The 21,824-nt window shown below is 37.7% G+C and overlaps 2 protein-coding genes and 1 long non-coding RNA gene across 3 annotated transcripts; all 3 read left to right on the forward strand.

The window, feature by feature from the left end:
* Positions 1–377: 377 nt before the first annotated feature.
* LOC113508140 (uncharacterized protein K02A2.6-like) lies at positions 378–5,505 on the forward strand. The gene is made up of 2 exons (XM_026891105.1): positions 378–1,946; positions 4,285–5,505. The coding sequence occupies exons 1-2, from the start codon at positions 378–380 to the stop codon at positions 5,503–5,505; spliced, it is 2,790 nt and encodes a 929-aa protein (XP_026746906.1).
* A 13,366-nt stretch (positions 5,506–18,871) lies between these two features.
* LOC113508141 lies at positions 18,872–20,140 on the forward strand. Its single transcript, XM_026891106.1, has one exon. The coding sequence runs from the start codon at positions 18,872–18,874 to the stop codon at positions 20,138–20,140; it is 1,269 nt and encodes a 422-aa protein (XP_026746907.1).
* Positions 20,141–21,301: 1,161 nt separating this feature from the next.
* LOC113508136 lies at positions 21,302–21,594 on the forward strand. The gene is made up of 2 exons (XR_003401986.1): positions 21,302–21,343; positions 21,481–21,594. It is a non-coding gene; the product is annotated as an uncharacterized LOC113508136 (long non-coding RNA).
* The last annotated feature ends 230 nt before the right edge of the window (positions 21,595–21,824 follow it).

The raw sequence follows: 21,824 nt of genomic DNA on the forward strand, positions 1-21,824 counted from the left end.
AAAACCTCGGTCAAATTATAAGCGGTTATGCGATTGTTACAGATCGCCCCATTATGGCTCAGATAACATCAGCGCTTCCAAGTCTTGAACATTTTGATTGCGAAGGGGACCCAGTTTCAGTGGGGATCAGATGGGAAAAGTGGAAAAGAGCTCTCGAAATTTATTTCCTAGCCGCGAACATTAACTCAGGTGGCAAAAAACGAGCAACCCTCTTGCATATTGGTGGCCTTGCCCTCCAAGAAGTGTACTACAATCTGCCCGGAGCTCACGTCGACGAATCTGATGACATAGATGTTTATCAAATTGCAATAGAGAAATTAGATGAATATTTCTCCCCTTAACAAAGTCGATACTATGAAAGGTATATCTTTCGACTTATGAAGCAAGAAGAAAGCGAAAGATTCGAGACATTCTTAGTAAGACTGCGCAATCAAGCAGATAAATGCAAATTTGCTGCTAAGGATGAAAATTTAATTGACCAAATCGTCGAAAAGGGCCATAGTGCAGAATTAAGGAAGAAGATCCTATCGGCGGGTGACAGTGTCACTCTTCAGCAGGTTATTACAATTGCCACCACGCTTGAAACTGTCAATAGGCAGCTTGATACATTTGAAAAGCCAAGTCAAAGTAAAACATATGGTGAAACAAATAAATCTGAAATTAATAAATTACATACGCGGAAATTTCCTTCAAAAAATCAAACTTCTTCAAAGAATTGCTTTAGATGTGGCAGTAGTAAACATCTATCTTTTGATGACAGTTGTCCTGCCAGAGAGAGGAAATGCTTAAAATGTGGGATTATCGGACATTTTAAAGACTATTGCAGGACAAAATTACAGAAACGGAAAACACAAGCCAACAGCGATGAGAAAACAGATAGATCAAAGAGACAAAGACTTAGTAAACCTTACAAAAACACAGAGGAAGTGGACTATATATTTCATTTAGACGATGACGCAACTGTTACTTGTAAAATCGGGGGTGTAGTTGTTGAAATGTTGATTGACTCTGGCAGTAAATGCAATATTATCACTGAGAAGACTTGGAATTATTTGAAAGGTCATAAAATAAAAGCAATCAATCAAATCAAGAAGCCGGATAAAATATTATTGCCTTATGGTAGTCAAAAACCTTTAGAGATTTTTGGATCATTTGACGCCACTATAACTATTGATGATAAAGTTACTAAAAACACAACATTTTATGTAATTCGAAACGGTACTCGTGACCTTCTAGGTAAAGTCAGTGCAATACAACTTAATGCTCTTCGGGTTGGTAAAGAAATATCACCAGTTATCCAGCCGTATCGGAGGATACCAATTCCCTTAGAAGAAAAAGTTAACAAAAAACTTATCGAACTTAAAGAAGCTGACATTATTGAAGAAGTTAACGGACCTTCACCATGGGTATCTCCGATGGTACCGATATTAAAAGAGAATGGTGAGGTTCGGATCTGCATTGACATGAGGCGAGCAAATGAAGCTATCATTAGAGAGAACCATCCACTCCCGACAATGGATGAGCTTTTACCAAATTTTAGGCAGGCCAAGTATTTCTCCCGACTTGATATAAAAAATGCTTTCCACCAACTAGAAATTGATGAAGGTAGCAGATATATTACCACTTTTAGCACCGGTAAAGGACTCTTCCGTTATAAGAGACTGATGTTTGGGATATCTTGTGCACCCGAAATGTTCCAAAAAGTATTAGAGAAGTTATTGTTAGGATGTGAAGGGACTGCTAACTTCATAGATGACATTATCATCTATGGGTCCGACGAAAAGGAGCACAACAGACGGCTCAATAAAGTGCTGCAAGTGCTTAAAGATAATAATGTCCTCTTTAATGAAGATAAGTGTATCTTTAGAACGAATAAAATAGAATTCCTAGGGCATGAATTAACAGCCGAAGGAATAAAACCCCTAGATAAATATACAGGGTTATTGGTAAAACATTAACAACCTCTCAGGACTATATTACTAACATCATGAACAACAACTTTTGTTCTATGACTTTTTATAAAACATAATACATTCATCAAAAACAAAGCTTCAATATTTCGTTGTCTTATCTAACACGTTTCAACTCTGTATTTTATTGTAGGTACCACAACACCACTCGTAGGTAGTAATAATTCTAACTAGCTACGCTACGATTTCCCGCCTTTTTACGTAAAAGCCAAATAATACCTAGGTACAATCGGACATTTGTTACATGGGAATGACCTTGATCTTTCACACAGTACCTACGTACTAACACCTTAATAAAAACAAACTATCAACTAGGTACCGTATGTGACGTATTTTTCTTGTAAAATTGTAACTGGTTATCACTTGATATAAGTAATTGTTTGTAGGTACCGAATACTGAATCCACTCTCCCTTCATACTTATCCAGGCTTAGGACTGGCTACATTAAAAATAAAATAAGAACAAATTCTATGTAGGTACTTAAATTACATATGCAATGTGACGAAAGTTATGTTGAACATTCTTCAACTTAAAACTGGTACTATTCATCCATTTTTATTTTTAAATGTAGGCGTATTTAAAAAGTGGAATCAGCATATTTACAGTAATTGATTTAATGATAATTAGATATTTCAAATCAATATTTACAAATTATTATTACCTCTCAAGTTCAAGTCTCGCGGGTGTCGGTGAGTATCGCGCACATAACGTTCAAAATAGTCACCTTCACAACCAACACATAGTCCACACCTAAAAATAACCTGTTCATTTACTCGCGATAACACTTCAGGGTTCATTTTAATTTGATTAAACGCCCAAATATTTTTTTCTATTAACATATCACGGCTTGTGATTGCACGACCTGTGTACACTAGCGTCTTAACATGTCCCCACAAATAAAAGTCTAAAGGAGTAATATCTGGTGACCTCGGAGGCCAAGCGCGGGGCCCGCCACGTCCTATCCATCGACCAGGATACATCCTGTTTAATAGGTCTCTGACTCGGTGAGCATAGTGCGCAGGTGCCCCGTCTTGTTGAAAGTACATACCACGTAAATCGGCGAGTGGTATGTCTTCTTCTAATACCGGTAGTGTTTCAGTAAGAAATTGTTCGTGAGTTTCACTGTTAAGTCTATCCAAAAAGATAGGGCCCAGTAATGTGGAATTCACGATTCCCGCCCATACATTCACACTAAACCAGTGTTGATAATTATGAGGTCTCGGTTCGTGCGGGTTTTCGTAACACCATAAATCTTCATTTCTGGTATTAAATAACCCCACTCTGCCAAATGTAGCCTCGTCAGTCCATAATATTGTAGGCCGTTCATTTAAATACCAATTGCAAAAAGCAACTCGTGCGGGTTTGTCCGCTTCAGTGAGCTCCTGCGCACGATGAGGGTGGAAAGGATATTTTCCTTCACCGTGAATGACACTCCACGCGAAGTATTGTGTGACATTAAACCGCCGAGCTGCGTCATTGGTACTTGCTGCTGGATTTAATTCGAAGAATTCCAATATGTCTTCTTCTTCACGCACTGTGTGCCTCGGTGGACGACCACTATCCCTCAAGGCACTCCGGAATTGCCCGTAATCACGTAACCGCTGTGTGGCAGCTAACATTGTTACTCGGCTAGGTGTAGGCACGTTCGGGAATTGTATCGCATATTGGCAACAGGCTTCCGAAACATTGTCGTTACACCTAGCGAGTATTCGGACCATTTCAATGTACTCGACATTAGAATATTGATATTGTGACATCGCGCACTGATAATTACGTCTCACTTTGCACTTAAGAATTTCGCACGAAGGACACTTATGACGCGACGCCGGCGCATCAAAGCGAACACTGACGGCCGCCCGGGCGCATAGAAATGGGTCAAGGTCTAGCATCCCCGCCCCCGTCCCCCGCTCCCTGCCCCTGTCAATTGCACTAGACGCACAGTTTATTTACCTATAACTAGCGATTTTTTGGTGCGTGTAGATTTCGAAACATTTAGAGCGTTCAATTTATAATATTACTATTTTTGTAAGAAAGTCTGGTGAACTAAAATCTGATGAATTATTAAAAGTCATAGAACAAAAGTTGTTGCTTATGATGTTAGAAATATAGTCCTGAGAGGTTGTTAATGTTTTACCAATAACCCTGTTTAAAGGCAATTCAGTCTGCGCGGAGGCCACCTACAGTTGAAGAAATACAGAGCTTTCTTGGTTTAGTCAATTATGTGGGAAAATGGATACCTAATTTGGCATCGCTTACAGAACCCCTTCGACGACTAGTTCGCCTTAAATTGAATAAATCTACGAATATTCAAAAGTATTGGTCGGGTATTCAAGAAAAGGCATTTGAAAGCCTGAAGCAACAGCTGGCAGACATAAAGACACCAGGTTATTATAATCCGGCGGATAAAACACAAATAATAGCAGATGCTTCTCCAGTTGGGCTAGGGGAAGTACTCATACAAATTGATGGTAAAGGCCCTCGTGTGATAGCGTTTGGGAATAAAAGTCTTACTGACTGCGAGAAAAGGTATTGTCAAACCGAAAAGGAGGCGTTGGCATTGGTATGGGCCGTGGAGCATTTCAAAATATACCTTTTAGGTAAAGAGTTTGACCTTATCAGTGATCACAAGTCCTTGGAGACCATCTTTGGGCCCCGTTCAAAACCTTGTGCGCGTATTGAACGCTGGGTACTTAGGCTGCAGGCGTATAAGTACAAGGTCGTCTACTGCCCAGGAAAAGACAATATCGCAGACCCAATTTCTCGGCTTTGGAAATCAAATCAACTTGTACCATTTGACAGTGAAAATTATCTTAATTCTATTGTTGAATATAGTAGACCGGTTGCAGTACCCCTAAATGAGATCGACTCAGCTAGTGCAACAGACGCTGAAATTACAGATTTAAAAAACGGAGTATTCTATAACAAGTGGGATGAATCTGTTACCGCTTTTAAACCTTTTCAAACTGAGATTTGTTTCCATGGCAATATTGCATTAAGGGCTAATAAGCTTATTATCCTCAAGAAACTTCGTGATAGAGTTCTCGAATCTGCTCACCTAGGACATCCCGGTATAGTGGCCATGAAGACAAGCCTTAGAACCAAGTGGCCAAAGATCGACAGGGATGCGGAGAATAGAGTTAAGGCTTGCAAAGCGTGTACACTTGTGTCAGCACCAAACCCACCCCATCCGATTAAAAGAAGAGTTCTTCCTGTTGAGCCTTGGATTGACGTGGCGATCGATTTTCTTGGACCACTGCCATCAAATGATTATTTACTCGTTCTTGTAGACTACTTTAGTCGGTATAAGGAGATAAAAGTCATGAAGAATATTACAGCAGCAGAAACGATTAATGAACTTAAGGAAATATTTTCTCGGCTTGGATACCCTGTTACGATGACATGTGACAACGGTAACCAATTTACTAGTGACAACTTTAGGGCATTTTGTAAAGAATGTGGTATTACGCTAAACAATACTATCCCGTATTTTCCACAAATGAATGGAGAAGACGAACGCCAGAAGAGATGTTCTTAAGCGATTAAGAATTAGTCAGCTAGAAAAGAAGGAGTGGAAAAACGAACTTTTAGAATATATGATAATGTACAATAGCACACCTCACACTACAACTGGGAAAACCCCTGCAGAACTATTCTTCCGTAGACAATTCCGCGATAAAATACCCGTAGCAGCAGATATTGAACATAAAATAATAGATTCGGAAGTAAGAGACAGAGACAAAGAAAAGAAAGATAAAGGAAAAGAATATGCGGATATGAAAAGGAAAGCTGTAGACAGTAACTTAGAAGTAGGTGAGAAGGTTTACATAAAAAATGTGATCAAGGAAAATAAACTAACACCTAACTTTAACCCTGAAACTCATACCGTAACTGATGTACATGGCGGAGACGTTAAAGTAAGGAACGATTTAACAGAAAAAGGGACAAAAACAGGATTTAAAATCAAAATCAAAATCAAAAGTCATTTATTCCAATTAGGCTACTAAGTAGCACTTTTTGAAGGTCAAATTACATTGACAGCACCCAGTTTTGCCCACCCGTCACCGCTTCCTAAGTGCTTTTGCTGTGAGAGAAGAATTGGCGCAACAAACTCCCCAGCAGCACGCTGTCTTTCCATTTACAATATAATTATTAAAAAATATATCAAAATAAGTGTGTAGGTGCCGTGCCAAACAAACAAATATTTGAGGTCGTGGTACCTAAGCCACTATGAACTTAAACTGTCAACTACTCGGCCAAGGTCAGCAGACCGACCAGCCACCGCAAGCAGCACCCGTTCACGAGTATGACGCAAGGGTCAGCCATCACCTCCCTCGCCATATTTGAGGGAAGGAGGTGACCCGACCCAAGACGCCACCGCAGGCAGTGACGACTAAGGTAGCATGACGTATCTGCTGCCGGCTAATAAAATAAAACTCAAAGAAAGAAATACCCCAAACGTTGATTTACCTGGCACAGCCCCGAACACGGAGGCGGCATAAATTGCTACGTCATTCAATTGTATAATTAATAAAATTATACATGTCAAAATTTCTAATAAAGAACATATACCTTTATGCGTATAATCATACTAACAATAAAACAAAATAGGTAACACAATGTTACATACATAAAGTATGCCTATCAAATTACATAATAATCGTAATAACACGTCATACATTAATCCACACTAAAACCGTCCTGTGTTAATCACGGCGACCAACTATTTTTATCATTCAAGTAATCATTTAAAGCCTTCTTGCATAGTTTATCTTTAACCGTTGATTTAAATGAGTTGAATGGCAATTCCAATAAACTAGGAGGTAGTTTATTGTAGAGGCGAACACTAAGCCCCACAAATGAGTTGTGTACCCTATGTAAACGGTGCGATGTACCAATTAGCTTATGTTTGTTCCGTGTATTTATACTATGTATATCACTCTTTTTAAGGTATAAGTGAATATTTTGTCGTATCCATAGTATATTATCTAAAATAAATTGGGATGCTACAGTTAGAATGCCTATCTCTTTAAACCGCTCCCTAAGAGAAACTCTAGAGCCTAGCTGATAAATGGATCTGACAGCTCGCTTTTGTAAGACGAATATCGCTTCGATATCAGCCGCCTTACCCCACAGAAGGATGCCATAGGACATAACGCTGTGGAAGTAGCTGAAATAAACAAGACGAGCTGTGTCCACGTCAGTAATATGCCTAACTTTTCTAACTGCGTAAGCGGCAGAGCTGAGTTTATTCGCTAGGTATGCAATATGCGCCGACCACTTTAGTTTTACATCAACCGTAACGCCGAGAAAAACCGTTGATTCTACAGTCTCTAGCACTTCATTATTTATAACAATATTCGGCCCAAGATTCTTAACATTATGCATCACGAATTTAATACATTTGGTTTTCTTGGCATTTAATACTAAATTGTTAATTGAAAACCAATGTGTGACGCGAGTGAGTGTATTATTTATTTGGTTAAAATCATTTCTGTTTCTGTTGACTTTAAATATTAAAGAAGTGTCGTCTGCAAACAGCACAACGTCACACATGCCTTTTAAAAAGAATGGTAAGTCATTAATATAAAACCGTATTGCTCGCTATGCAAGAGGGTCTTGTGATTAAAATAATGTAGTAGTTGTTTTAATATCAATTTTTCAAAAATCTTACTGAATGCAGGTAAAATTGAAATCGGTCTAAAATTACCAACGTCACATTTACTGCCTGCCTTAAATAACGGTATGACTTTACTGTGTTTCATCAAGTCCGGGAAGACACCTACGTCTACGCATTTATTAAAGATAACAGCTAAGGAGGGTGCTACAATGTTTATTATATTACCTAGGAGTTTTACAGAAAAACCCCAAAGATCTTCGGTTTTCTTTTGACTGAGTGATTTAAAAACATTGGTTATATCTAATGGAGTCACATATTCGAAACTAAAAGTAGAATCACAATTGGGCACGCAATTACGTAATAGTTTTTCCGCGTCAAGTGATGATGATTTTAAAGATCTCGTTGTTGTTAATGGTATATCTGCGAAAAAGTTATTGAATATAGAGGCGATTTCTTTAGCTTCAGTAACTAGTTCATTATTGGATAAAATCTCGAAGTTATTATCGCGTTTCGTAGCCTTACCAGTTTTTTGATTGATAATATTCCACGTGGCTTTTACTTTATTTACAGAGTTTTTAATTTTTTCGCTGGTATAGTTAGATTTAGCAGAGTTACAAACCTTTTTAAAAATTTTAGAATAATTTCTAACATAATTTACAAAATCTGCGTCAAATTTATATTTTTTCATGCCATATAACTCATACAACCTACTTCGACTTTTGTATATACCAGTAGTGGCCCATTGATTAAACGAGGCAGCAGAACTGCACTTGACTTGCCTAGTTTTACACTTAAAAATTGATTCAAACTCGCTTTTAACTACATTAAAAACTGATTCATAAGCCTCATTTGGGTTAATCGAGTCCAAAAGTGATGGCCGTAATTTTGACTTGATGTTGTTTTTGAAACGCGAACAACGATGCTCTGTGTAAGGCCTACTGACCACCTTAACAGTTTTATTATGAAGTAACTGGGAAAAACTAGCAAGTTGGCCGCAATGGTCAGAAGTAATATCAGTTAATAGTAATGTTTTATTTGCTTTACAACTACTAAATATATTATCTATGCAAGTTGCGGAAGAGGCCGTAAACCTGGTTGGTTCGCAAAAAAGGTTATCTAAATTAAACGACTTGAACAAATTCAGAAGTCGGATAGTAAATGGAGCTAATTCTAAAATATTAACATTGAAATCCCCACAAACTATAACTTGTTTATTATTACATTTAACTTTCGATAGTGAATCTTCCATAACAGATTCAAATAAATTAAAATCACTTGAAGGGGGTCTGTACACACAAATAATAATGTATTGCTCTAGTTCTACACAGGACCGTTCAATAGAGCGTTCGACAGAAAGGTTGACAATGTCAGGACGTTCTTTACATTTAATCTCGTTTGAAACAATAATCAGTGACCCTCCGCGAATAGCACTCTTTCTTACAAACGCACTCTGTATGGAATAATGGACGCTATTAAATACCGCCACCTCAAAGTCTCTTAACCAGTGTTCAGTTAAACATAACACCTGAACATCGTGATTTTCAATAAATAAACTTAATTCTAATTCTTTGCCGGAGAGGCCTTGCATGTTTTGATGAATAACATTCAATCCATGCAGCCTCTCCGTTGTCCCGCCTTGCTGTTTAAACAGCTAGATGTATATAAATTGTTAGTACAATTACTAACATTATCAAAAACCTTCGGTACATAAGTACCTGAATCTGGTATATTATATGCTAATAATTTAGCAATTCGTCGCTTACATGCACTTGACAAATACATACTGTACTGGGTCATTTTAAATGACCTACAAAATTTATTCATATCAAAGTACATAATTGAATTTTGGTTATAACAAGTAATATTATAGATTAATAAATTTAAATTGTATATATGCATATTCTGCTCATAAGTTAATAAATTAGAGTAGGGCAGAGCACAGAAAATAAATTTACATTTATTATTTTCACAAATTTGTAACATTGAATCAATACAATCAATAATATTTGCTCTACTGACAGCCAGGCCATCCCCAAATAATAAAATACCGGTGGAACCTGCATTAAACTTAGACAAAGCAATTTGTCTTGAAATTTTGCAAAAACTGGCACCGGGTAAACAGGTATTCAGTACACTCTGCTGGGAACAGGAACAAATGATACTACCTAATCCTTGACCTAATTTATCTGAAAAGATATGTGTCCTTATAATTTTATCTTTTTTTATTCTTTGCAAGCTAACCTTTTTTAAAGCTGGTTTAGTGAGCACCGGTACAGGTTCTGCACTTTGAGGTTTGACAGAGGCCGTGGGGGGTGAGCAGGAGCAAGCACAACACAGATTATTGGTCAGGGACTCATATCTTTCCGCATTGTACCTGACCAAGTCAACCAACTCACCGGCCTCCACCATGCGTTCACTCAGTTCTTTTTGTGACGCTTCATATTTATGGAATATATCTTGCAGAGTGCATTCCCTAGACTCAAGCTGTTCCTGGAGGATAGCTGTCTCTTGATCATACATAATCCTACTTTGATCTAGTTGCCTACTTAAGGCCTGTATCTGTGAATTTAAAATTACATGCTTTTTCCTAAGATTAATATTATTGTTTTTACTAATACTTAAATGATGCAGTGATTTCCTGTGTTTCTTTATAATTTTGTTTAGTTTTATATACTTTTTAATCTTATTATGGCTCTTAAATGTAGGATATTCAATTAAGGACACATCTCCTGTCAAGTCAATAGTTACAGTGTTTACAGGGTTCTCATTACAAATAAGCGTGGAGCCACTATCAACTAACTCATCAAAAAGACTACAGGTGATAGTGGACTGTTCCTGAAACTTGGCCAGCTCCATTGAGGCGAGGGACTTATGGGCCACACTCAACTCAAGTTCTAGTTCGGCAATACGTTTCAAGGCTTGCTCGTGTGTGTCCATACACCGCTGAAACTCTGCAACCAATTGACGCAGGTTCTGATGTTCTTCAAGGACTTCAGAATGGGATATGTGCAGATCTGATAATTCGTTTTTTAGACTAGTGTTTTTATCTATAATTTTCTTCACTTCTACTTCACTGTCGTCCCGTTCCCTCAGCAGTTCGCTGCATAGGTTTTTGGCTGACTCTAGCTCTTTCAATGTAACCCTCAATTTCTCCTCCATGGATGCAGCTCTGCGGGTCTGCATGTTTATACGCTGGCCTCAAAAATCCCTGAAAGGTGTTTAAAAGGAGTTAAGTGTATTGAAGTAACTAGATTTAACGGTGGGTGACACTTAAGGAAGTAATAGGAAAGTTAGAAGTATTACTGAGATGAAAAAGTTAGTTAGAACAGAAAATTAAATAAAGAGTAACAGTAATTATGATAGTGGGAGTAAAAACAATGCGATTACACTTAACAATATTATTTAGTTACAAGTGGGTAGATATTTTGCAAACAATTTATAAAATATATTGGAGTTTCTCTCTAGACTTTAAAGGAGTATTTATATAAGACTAACGTAAAGTTTAATATTAAAGCGAGGAATATGAATGGATAATTAGTATATCTAAGTGATTTAAGAATAAATTATTTTCTTCTTGTAATTTTAAAGTTTTGTACTTTGACCTTTTGATCTGTCAAGTGGTATGAAAATTAATAAATAATAATTATTAACGAGTCGTACATGAAATGTTATATCATTAATGTAGTTAAAGCAGCTTAGTTATTTAATTAAAACAGTATACTCATCTGGTTTAAACGATGAATTCAAATCCGATCCGTTGCGATGACAGCCGGTATACTTTCGTCAATTTTGGCAGTGATTTGTTTACAAATCATTCACTGATACAATCACACATAAGATGGATACACAACACATTAATTTAAATGTTATTTACTCAAGATAAACATTAATTATTAATTTAAATTCACAAAAAGTACGAGACACGGTTTTTGACACAACCGGTCGTCAGTGTTGCACGACCAAAAAGATCACAGATTATTGGTCAGGGACTCATATCTTTCCGCATTGTACCTGACCAAGTCAACCAACTCACCAGCCTCCACCATACGTTCACTCAGTTCTTTTTGTGACTCTTCATATTTATGGAAAATATCTTGCAGAATGCATTCCCTAAACTCAAGCTGTTCCTGGAGGATAGCTGTGTCTTGCTCATACATAATCCTACTTTGATCTTGTTGCCTATTTAAGGCCTGTAACTCTGAATTTAAATTTACTAGCTTTTTCCTAAGATTGTTATTATTGTTTCTACTAATATTTAAATTATGCAGTGATTTCCTGTGTTTTTTTATAATTTTATTTAGTTTTATATACTTTTTGAGCTTATTATGACTCTTAAATGTAGGATTTTCAATTAAGGACGCATCTCCTGTCAAGTCAATAGTTACTGTGTTTACAGGGTTCTCATTACAAATAAGCATGGAGCCACTATCAACTAACTCCTCAAAAAGACTACAGGTGGTAGCGGACTGTTCTTGAAACTTGGCCAGCTGCATTGAGGCGAGGGACTTATGGGCCACACTCAACTCAAGTTCTAGTTCGGCTATACGTTTCAAGGCTTGCTCATGTGTGTCCATACACCGCTGAAACTCTGCAACCAATTGACGCAGGTTCTGATGTTCTTCAAGGACTTCAGAATGGGATATGTGCAAATCTGATAATTCGTTTTTTAAACTAGTGTTTTTATCTATAATTTTCTTCACTTCAACTTCACTATCGTCCCGTTCACTCAGCAGCTCGCTGCATAGGTTTTTGGCTGACTCTAGTTCCTTTAACGTAGCCCTTAATTTCTCCTCCGTGGATGCGGCTCTGCGGGTCTGCATGTTTACACGCTAGCCTCTGCAATTCCTGAAAGGTGTTAAGTGTATTGAAGTAGCTAAGATTTAAAGGTGGGTGAAACTTGAGGAAGTAATAGGAAAAAAAAAGAAGGATCACTGAGATGAAAAAATTGGTTAAAACAGAAAATTAACTAAGTAGTAACAGTAATTATGATAGTGGGAGTAAAAACAGTGCAATTACACTTAACAATATTATTTAGTATGAAGTGGGTAGATATTTTGCAATTTGTTAAATTTATTTAAGTTAATCTCTTGACTTTAAAGGAGTATTTACATTGGACTAACGCAAAGATTAATAATAAATAAGGAATATGAAGGGATAATTAGTATCTATACGATTTAAGTATAAATTATTTTCTTCTTGTTATAAAAGTTTTGTACTTTGACCTTTTGATCAGTATCGGTATGAAATTAATAAATAATTATTATTAACGAGACCTTCATGAAATGATATGTCATAAATGTAGCTTAGTTATTTAATTAAAACAGTATACTCATCTGGTTTAAGCGATGATTTCAAATCCGATCCGTTGCGATGACAGCCGGTATACTTTCGTCAATTCTGGCAGTGTTTTGTTTACAAATCATTCACTGACACAATCACACATAAGATGAGTACGCAACACATTAATTTAAATGTTATTTACTTAAGATAAACATTAATTATTAAATTAAATTCACAAAAATTACGAGACACGGTTTTTAACACAACCGGTCGTCAGTGTTGCCAGATTCAAAAAAAAAAAAGAAAAAAAAAAAATGTCATTCACCTAAAAAGAGTAGAAAATAATAATTGGAAAGTGATTGATCAAAGTGAAAATAATGAAAGACATCCCGAAACTGAAAATTGATAGTTCCCGTATATGTTAGTATCTTAAGCCTCAAAATTGTGAAATTACTTGATTACTATTAAAAAGCTACAATCTGATTATATGTAATTATTTGTTTTCCTAAAAGAAGGAAGAGATGTAGTATACAGTGACAGGAGGGGGGCGCGCATTCAATGTCATACCGGCATAGCGTGCGGACATACGTCATTGCTTTGGGTGCATATCGGGTGATAGTGGTGAGTGTTATCAAGCATTTTACAGGGTGAAATTTTTAATCTGCTCCAATTTCGTTGCATCGAATGTGTAGTCAATTTTTATAGGGTCTCTTTGGTGTGGGTGGAATTGTGCGTGACCATGATACCTGCAAAGGTTTCGAAACGTCGGGAACTAAAATCTAAAATTAAACCGCGATAAAATCCGTAAAAGTAGTTTCATTTCAATTATTAGAAGGTTTTTTACATTTATTGCACCTTACCTATATAACAAAATAAACAAGGAACTTAATATCTACCCACTAAATCTAAATCAATGCAGGAAAAAGCTACACAATTATCTTACAAATCTATCATACGAAGAAACGGAGAGTCTGTTAGGCATCCCAAGTTAAATCATTAAAATTGAATTAAAATAATCCTATTTTATTACTTAATAATAATGAACATCTGTACTCTTACACACATTTATACTTTTACACACACAAATATAAACTTACACCACACACCACACACACGCACACACTCTTACAAATACACTGTCCCACACTCCACATTATATACATATTTTTATACAATTTTTATTCAAACTTCATTAACCTTTATGTTATTTTATTTTTTTGGATTATATTCATAACTTAGAAACGCACTTTTCTATATTGGGCTTAAAATATCTGTGTCACAAAATTCAAGGGGTTGGCGCTGCTTGCTGAGATACAGGACCTGTCCTAGTTCGGCTGCAGAGGCTCCTACGTTGTATTTTTTTTTTTGTAATTATATTTTTAAGATATTTGTAATGTTACAAATAGAAACACAGAAGGGTTTTTTTAAAAGATTTAATCGGCCACCGGCCGTACAAATTAAATAAAGAAAAAAAATTATAATTTAAGGTAATTCAAAATAACGACGATCGCTAATAATTCGGACAGAGCTTCCGCACTCTACGACGACCGATGAGCAAAATGGGCGAGTGTCACCAGGCACAGGTCCTTTTATAGTGTTGCCATTTTTGGTTAGATTTTTCCTCTAATACGGCTTCTCCTGACGGGGCTGCGTGCTCGAAGCCCTCAGCAAGAACTCGAGGATGGTCCAGCAACACCCTCCACGTTTAACGGCGGTTCGACGTCATCATCTTCGATTTCTGTGAAGATACACACATTCTAAGAAACATGCTTATGTACATTGCATATCAACAGTTGATTTGATTTCAATAAGTGTGATCACAAAAGCGTCAGATTATGTACCAGATAATATGAGTTGCAATAAACGCTACATATTAGCGTTTCAAATCATAGGTTTTACACAGGTCTGTTCCCACGCAACCGAATACCCCGCACATACTCTCGTGCGCAACAGGATTTATATCAGTCTCTAGTGGGTCACCTCAGATACCTAATAAGGGCTGGATTTACACAGGTCTGTTGTCGGTTACGCCACCGACTCAGCCCAGAAACCACCAGTGTCAGGGTCACCCCAATACCAGGCGCACAGGATTTACATGGGTCTTTTCCACTGAACACCACACATTATCATACACATCACAGTAACTAATAGTCTGGTTCATAATCCAGCTAAGAAATATTGAAAAGAGTATATAAACTTAACTCAGCAAACATAATAGTAATCACACAATAAATGCAAAACAATAGGTACCTTCAAAAAATGCAGCACAAGTTTCGTGTGTCCATTCACCCTGTACGTGGCAGCTGCCTGACTGGTCTTTCCATAAGCTCCAGCCAATAATTGGACCTCATATCTATCGTTAGGGAGGAGCTTGATAACCTCATACGGACCTCTCATGCCACTATCCAACTTTCCTGTACTCTGGGAGCTTTTAATCACGTAAACTAAATGATTAACTTGAAACTTTTTAGGCGGTTTCCTATTTTTATTTACGTAAGAATCTTGTTTATCTTTATTTTCGCGAATGAGTTCTTCCGCACGTTGCCGTCTTATTTCGCGAATTGCATCACGGTTCGGGTTCAAACCCTTGCAAGTTATGTCCTTTATCAAAGAGTGTATTATATGTGTAGTAGAATCAGTGCCAATAAGAAGATTTAGTGATAAATATTGTGTAGTCCTATGTTTAGTGATATTTAAGACTAATTGAAGTTTCCATAATATTTTGGACCAATCATTTTTGTTATAGTTTACTTCGACTCTTATCATGTTTAAAACTGTACGGCAATAACGTTCTACTTGTCCATTTTCCTGATGCATTTCAGGGGAAATAAAATGCACTTCCATTCCGTAATTAGAAATCCAATGAACTCATGATTATCAAACATGCGACTTCTATCGCAAACTAGTCTTTTAAAAGTACCAAACAATGATATAATTTGAGTTATTACGCGTTTCAGCTCGTTACAATCTTATCTCGGTAAGGGATAAACTAAGCAATATTTAGTATATGCTTCAACTACGATAAGTACATTTTTATGACCGTCACTTTCTCGCAGGGGACCGAGAACATCCGCGTGAATTGTATCAAAGGGTACTGGAACCTTTTCCCAAGAAGATATTGGTTGCAAAGGTGCGCGAGGAATATGCTTATGTGAAATGCATACTAGGCAATGTGTGACATATTTGCTAACAAATCGTCTAAGACCGGGGAACCAAAAGTGTCGCAGGATCAGATCAGCGGTTTTGTCTACACCAATGTGTTCATGCTCGTCATGGAAAACGCGTAATAAACTTAAACGAAATGCCTTTGGCACATAACACAAAAATCGCGCTTGCTCGCCGGTCACGCCATACTTATAGTACAAGAGGTCATCACGTTTTACATAACGCGTGTTATCTAATTGACCATTATTTAATTTTTCAAGTAACGTTAATGTCTCCTCGTCACCTGCCTGAGCCACCTGAGCCCAATTTTTTGGTTTTTGAACAATATCAATAATATTGACCGGATTCCTACTCAAGTAATCTACATGTGACATTAGTGCGCCTTTACGATATTATAGTGAGAATTCAAAGTCCTGCATATACATCCACCACCTTGCAACTCTGGGTTGGAGATCCTTCTATGTTGTGTCATTTTTAATGCATTACAATCTGTTATTATTTTGAACGATATTCCAATTAACTATTGCCTAAAATGTTGTAATGATTTCACTACCGCGAGGGTCTCCAACTCGTAGCTGCGATATTTCGATTCCGCACCGGCGGTCAACTTGCTAAAATAAGCAACTACCCGCCTACGACCGTCTTTATGTACTTGCATAAGGATTCCACCGTGTTTCGGAAGGCACGTTAAATTGTGGGTCCCGGCTGTTATTCCTACATCTTTGACAGTCGTTACAGGTAGTCAGAAGCTTGAAAAAATCTGACAGCCAGTCTAACTAAGGGGTATCGTGTTGCCCAGGTAACTGGGTTGAGGAGGTCAGATAGGCAGTCGCTCCTTGTAAAACACTGGTACTTAGCTGAAACCGATTGGACTGGTAGCCGACTCCAACATAGTTGGGAAAAGGCTAGGCCAATGATAAGGATTCCACCGTAACCGATAGAACTGGCATCTGTGTGCAGCTCGGTTGCCAATTCGGAGTCGAATATGGCTAAAATTGGTTCATTGGTTAAATATGCAATGATGCCTTGACGTGCGGCTTCGTGTTCATCACTCCAATTAAAGTTTATACCTTTTCTAGTTAGCGCAGCAATTTGCGCCGTCTTTATCGCGTAATTAGGAATGTACCTACGAAAGTATCCTGCTAGACGAAGAAATTGGCGGACCTGTTTGACATTACTCGGTCGCGGTGATTTAACCAATGCATCAATTTTATAATTACTCGGTCTAACCTGACCATCTTTTATGACCCTACCTAGGTATTCTTTTTCATTAGTTTAAAAAGTACATTTCTTTAAATTAATTTAAAAACCTGCATCAGTTAGCGTTTTTATAACGGAATCTAATAAAATAAGGTTTTCCTCAATCCCTTCAGTCATTACTAATACGTCATCGATGTAAACCATGACTTTTCCAGCATCAATGAAGGATTTAAGCGTTTTAGAGATAGTCTTTTGATAGAAAATTGGCGCGTTTGCTAAACCGTAAGGTACCTTGCAATATTCATCCTGAACTTCTGGCGTAACGAATGCGGTCTTATGAATGGACTCTTCAGCAACTCTAAGTTGATGGAAGCCTGAAACCATATCTAATGAGCTAAACCAGCGAGCATTACCTAACCCTATCTAAATATGTAGTCGTTGATCAAGGGGAGCGGATGTCTAGTTTTGACAGTTATTTGATTCAGTGCACGGTAGTCCACGACCATTCTATCAGATCCATCCTTCTTTTGTACTAGTAAGATCGGGCTAGCGTATTCTGAATCGGACTCACGAATATTTTTTATGTCGAGCAAATCCTTCACTATAGCACGTACTTTTATTTTTTCGGTATGCGATAATTTATAGGGTCTGTGGTACACGGGTGCATCCGTTGTTAACTTCATATGCATTTCGCTATCTTTCACTGTTGTGGTCGCGGTACCACTTAAAAAAAAATCTGAATACTTGGTAAGGATCTCTAATAACCGTTCCCTATATTCTCCGGATACTGACGTATTAATCTGATCGGTCAAAGAAATTGTGTTTACTTGCATAACATTGTTTACGAGCACTTTTCTACGAACTATACGTTGACAGTCACTTGTCCTAATATAGGTGCTCTCCTATTCAGTACATCGGTACCGATAATGACAGAAACATTTAAATTATTACCACCTACAATATAAAAGTCCAGGATCCTATATATCTCGTATGGCTCGCTGTATTTTAAGTCTAGAGACGTCTCGTTTCGTGGATTATTCTTGACGAGTACGTAATCTCCACGCTGAAACGGACGCATTTTCGCTTTGCCCCTGTCAAATCGTTGCTTGTCATATTGTCCTGCAGCTGTAATTTTTTCTTGTACGTGTTGCTCGAGCAAGTCAAAGTCTATGCATTCGTTATTAATATTTACTAATTTTAGTAGTTCTGGGGGCACACTATGTTGGCGGCGGGTCAGTAGTGTAAGTGGCGCGACACCCGTTACTCTATGGGGAGTGCAGTTAAATGCGAGTTGTAAAGCTTCTAGTGCCGTTTGCCATTCTTCAGTGTCATAGTTTCTGATCATAGTTAATGCGTTTTTCAGAGTGCCCATAATCCGTTCGACTTGTCCGTTTGCTCGGCTTACTCCTGGCGCAATGGAATGTATGTCGATACCGAAACGGTCCGAGTAGACTTTAAACTAACCCAGAAACTCTCGACCTCCATCCACCACGACTTGCACTGGGGTTCCGAACAGGTGCACGACACGTTTCAAAGCTGCAAGACTGCTGCTTGGGCTTTTGTCATTTGAGTAGCTAAGTAGGACCGGTCGCGACCGTGAACCCGTGCGCAAGCAAGGTCACGCACCTCTGTGACAATAATGGATAATGCATCTATGAGACTTAAATGTGCCAGTTGTAATATTGTGATCAGTGAGGTGTTGGCTTTTATTCAAAATAAGCAAGATGTAATGGACGAGCAAAGCCTTGTGCAAATATGTAGCAGTGCTTTTAGTGCGGCAGACATTAAATTGGCAAAGTCGTTACTCTTTGAATCACTGAGTAAGCGGCCGACGGAGCGAAAGCGGCATGGAAAAACCTTACGAGACCTGGAGGACATCATCTGTATTTTTAAAGAGACGGATCCTGAAAAGATTCCGATATTTGTGGCCAGAACGCTAGAAAAATTACCGCCTGTAACTTTCGATCATATCGATGTTACGGTGTTACTCAAAAAGATAGTTTTGCTCGAGAAAAATGTTCAAAATTTTAAACAGCTGTATGCTACTAAAACTGAGTTAAATGACAGAATTAATGAATGTAATAAAACTTCGTCTTTTATTAATCAAGAATTAAATGTAAACACAAGGAGAGGTGGAGGCAGCTTTAAATTATTTGACAGTGGGCCGATGGCACTACCGACAGTATGCGGTGACGAAGCAGTGGTCGAACGCAATATCACCGCACGCTACCCATCTCTTTCCCCCGTGCAGCAGCCGCCTCCTGCGTCATCGCCGACCTCAGTTAGCGAGCATCAGGCGCGTGTGAATGAGACGACAAATAAATGCATCTCAACAACTGATAAGGAGGATTGCGAACGACTGCATTCTTACACTGCGCCGCAGTTGCCCGCGACGATCAACGAAACAGCTGATCGAGGCAAACAAATTGACGGTGTAACTGAGAAGCGTCCTTTGTTTTCTGAGGTTATGCAGAAGGATGATAAATTGAATATGTTGGAGGACAATGATGAATGGACCTTGGTGCAGAAACGGAGAAATAGAAATCTGTTCCTTAGTCAAAGAGGAAGTGCGGTAATTGATTCCGCAAATCAAAATTTACAGTTTAGAGCGGCGGATATAAAAGTGCCGCTATTTATATCAAATGTACACAAGGCGGTATCAGAGCAGGCTATTGTAAATTACGTGTATGAGAAGACTCAAGAGCGAGTTACATTAGTAAAAATTAAAATGAAAAAGGAAAAACCCTATAATGCTTACAAGCTTTTTGTAACAAAGCATAAAATTGATACATTTTTAGATGAGAAATTGTGGCCATCTGGAGTATCATTTAGGCGTTTTGTGCACTTTCATATGAGGCGTAAAAACAAGGATGAAAACATAGATATCAACAATGGACAGTCTCAGTAAGATAGTAAGCTTTAACTGCAAATCACTGAAGAGATCTATTGAGGGTGTAAGAGAGTTATGTCACACGGCGGACGTGGTAGCCCTTCAAGAAACCTGGTTGTTGCCACACGATTTACCGTTACTCAATACAGTTGACGATAGTTTCGGATGTACCGGGACGTCGGCGGTGGATACATCGGCCGGCCCTTTAAGCGGAAGGCCATACGGTGGTGTTGCGTTATTGTGGCGTAAAAGTGCGTTTGAAACAGTGCTGCCAATTGAGTGTAATAATGTGCGAGTGTGCGCCGTCAATATAACCGTAAGTACTAGATCTGTAGTGGTTATAAGTGTCTATATGCCTACTAACTCGAATGATAATCTCCCGGAATTTACAGCCTGTCTCGCTACTATTCGAGCGATAATCGAAGTAGAGGAGAATAAAGGGGTTGAGGCTTTTTATATCATGGGAGACTATAATGCACATCCAAATGAGTTATTCTATAATGAATTGATACAGTTTTGTACTGACCTAAGATGGGTATGTGTAGATATGAATATGTGTGACAGTAATACGTATACTTTTACTAGTGAGTCACACGGCTGTAATAGATGGTTGGACCCATGGGGGTGACAGTACAGTACTTTGAGGACAAGAAAACAAAATGTATGGAAAGTGATGCCATCTATGTGACAGGGCAAGTCAACTAAGGCATAATATTCCCTTAAATATTACTAGATGCCGCTACAGTAACTGCTTTCTTCAAAATGTTATTCTTTTAATAATTTAATAAATATTATTTAATAAAAAGTGAACTAAAAAAAATAAAAAAAAAACTGAATCGCCTTTTCGGTCTTCAATTAATCTTATACGCAATTTTTATTTTGCTAACGACATGACAGCACTGATATGTTTTGAAAACTTTTCACTCAACGTTCGTTTCTTGTGCCGTGAGTTTACCAAGTTTTATTTTCGACTTATTTGCCTATTATTGACCATCGCGTGTTTTCTGGACCTCGAAACTGCTTCCTACGTATTTACTTGGCTTCTCGTGAACGGATACCGACGAATATATTTATTTCTCTTGACCCTGGCATCGTTAAATGGACTTCGACGTGTGTTTACATTACTTGATTTAAAAATTTGGCTGCGTTTTTTACGGATTACGATGGCGAGATTACCGAAATACTCTCGCACTCATTGCTATTTTGGATGTGAAGAAGGAGGTAAGATGATTATTGATGATAGAATAAGTGATCTTATTGTAGGAACGATCCGATCGAAGTTTGTACTATTATATATCACTATATTTTTAAAACATAAATTTCACAACCTGCAATTTACTCATTCTTTCTAATTTCAGGTACATTACATCATTTTCCAAAGCCAGACTGTCATAAAGAAAGGTTTGAGATCTGGAAACAAGTTTTAGACGATGATATTATAATGAAAGGAGATACATACATCTACAACCAAATAAGACTATAAACATTTTGAGAAATACTACATAGGTAAAGGAACGGTATTAACGAGAAATGGAGTGCCAACCTTTTACACCAGCCTTATCCCATCAGGTAAATAAATATATTTGCATATTATAACATCCAATTTACATGTAAACAAATATGCAATTAACATTTTGGCAGATGTCTATTAAATGTATGAAATAACTGTGAAATCTGCCCCTAAGATGAACCACAGACCAAC

The sequence above is a fragment of the Trichoplusia ni genome, unplaced genomic scaffold (genome assembly GCF_003590095.1).
Source record: "Trichoplusia ni isolate ovarian cell line Hi5 unplaced genomic scaffold, tn1 tig00003909, whole genome shotgun sequence".
In the NCBI taxonomy this organism is placed as follows: Eukaryota; Metazoa; Arthropoda; class Insecta; order Lepidoptera; family Noctuidae; genus Trichoplusia; species Trichoplusia ni.

Coding starts and splice junctions, on each gene's coding strand:
- LOC113508141 (XM_026891106.1), top strand. CDS start 18,872: ATGGATAATGCATCTATGAGACTTAAATGTGCCAGTTGTAATATTGTG.
- LOC113508140 (XM_026891105.1), top strand. CDS start 378: ATGAAGCAAGAAGAAAGCGAAAGATTCGAGACATTCTTAGTAAGACTG. Junction 1,947..4,284: donor ATAAATATACAGGGTTATTG/GTAAAACATTAA, acceptor AATATTCAAAAG/TATTGGTCGGGTATTCAAGA.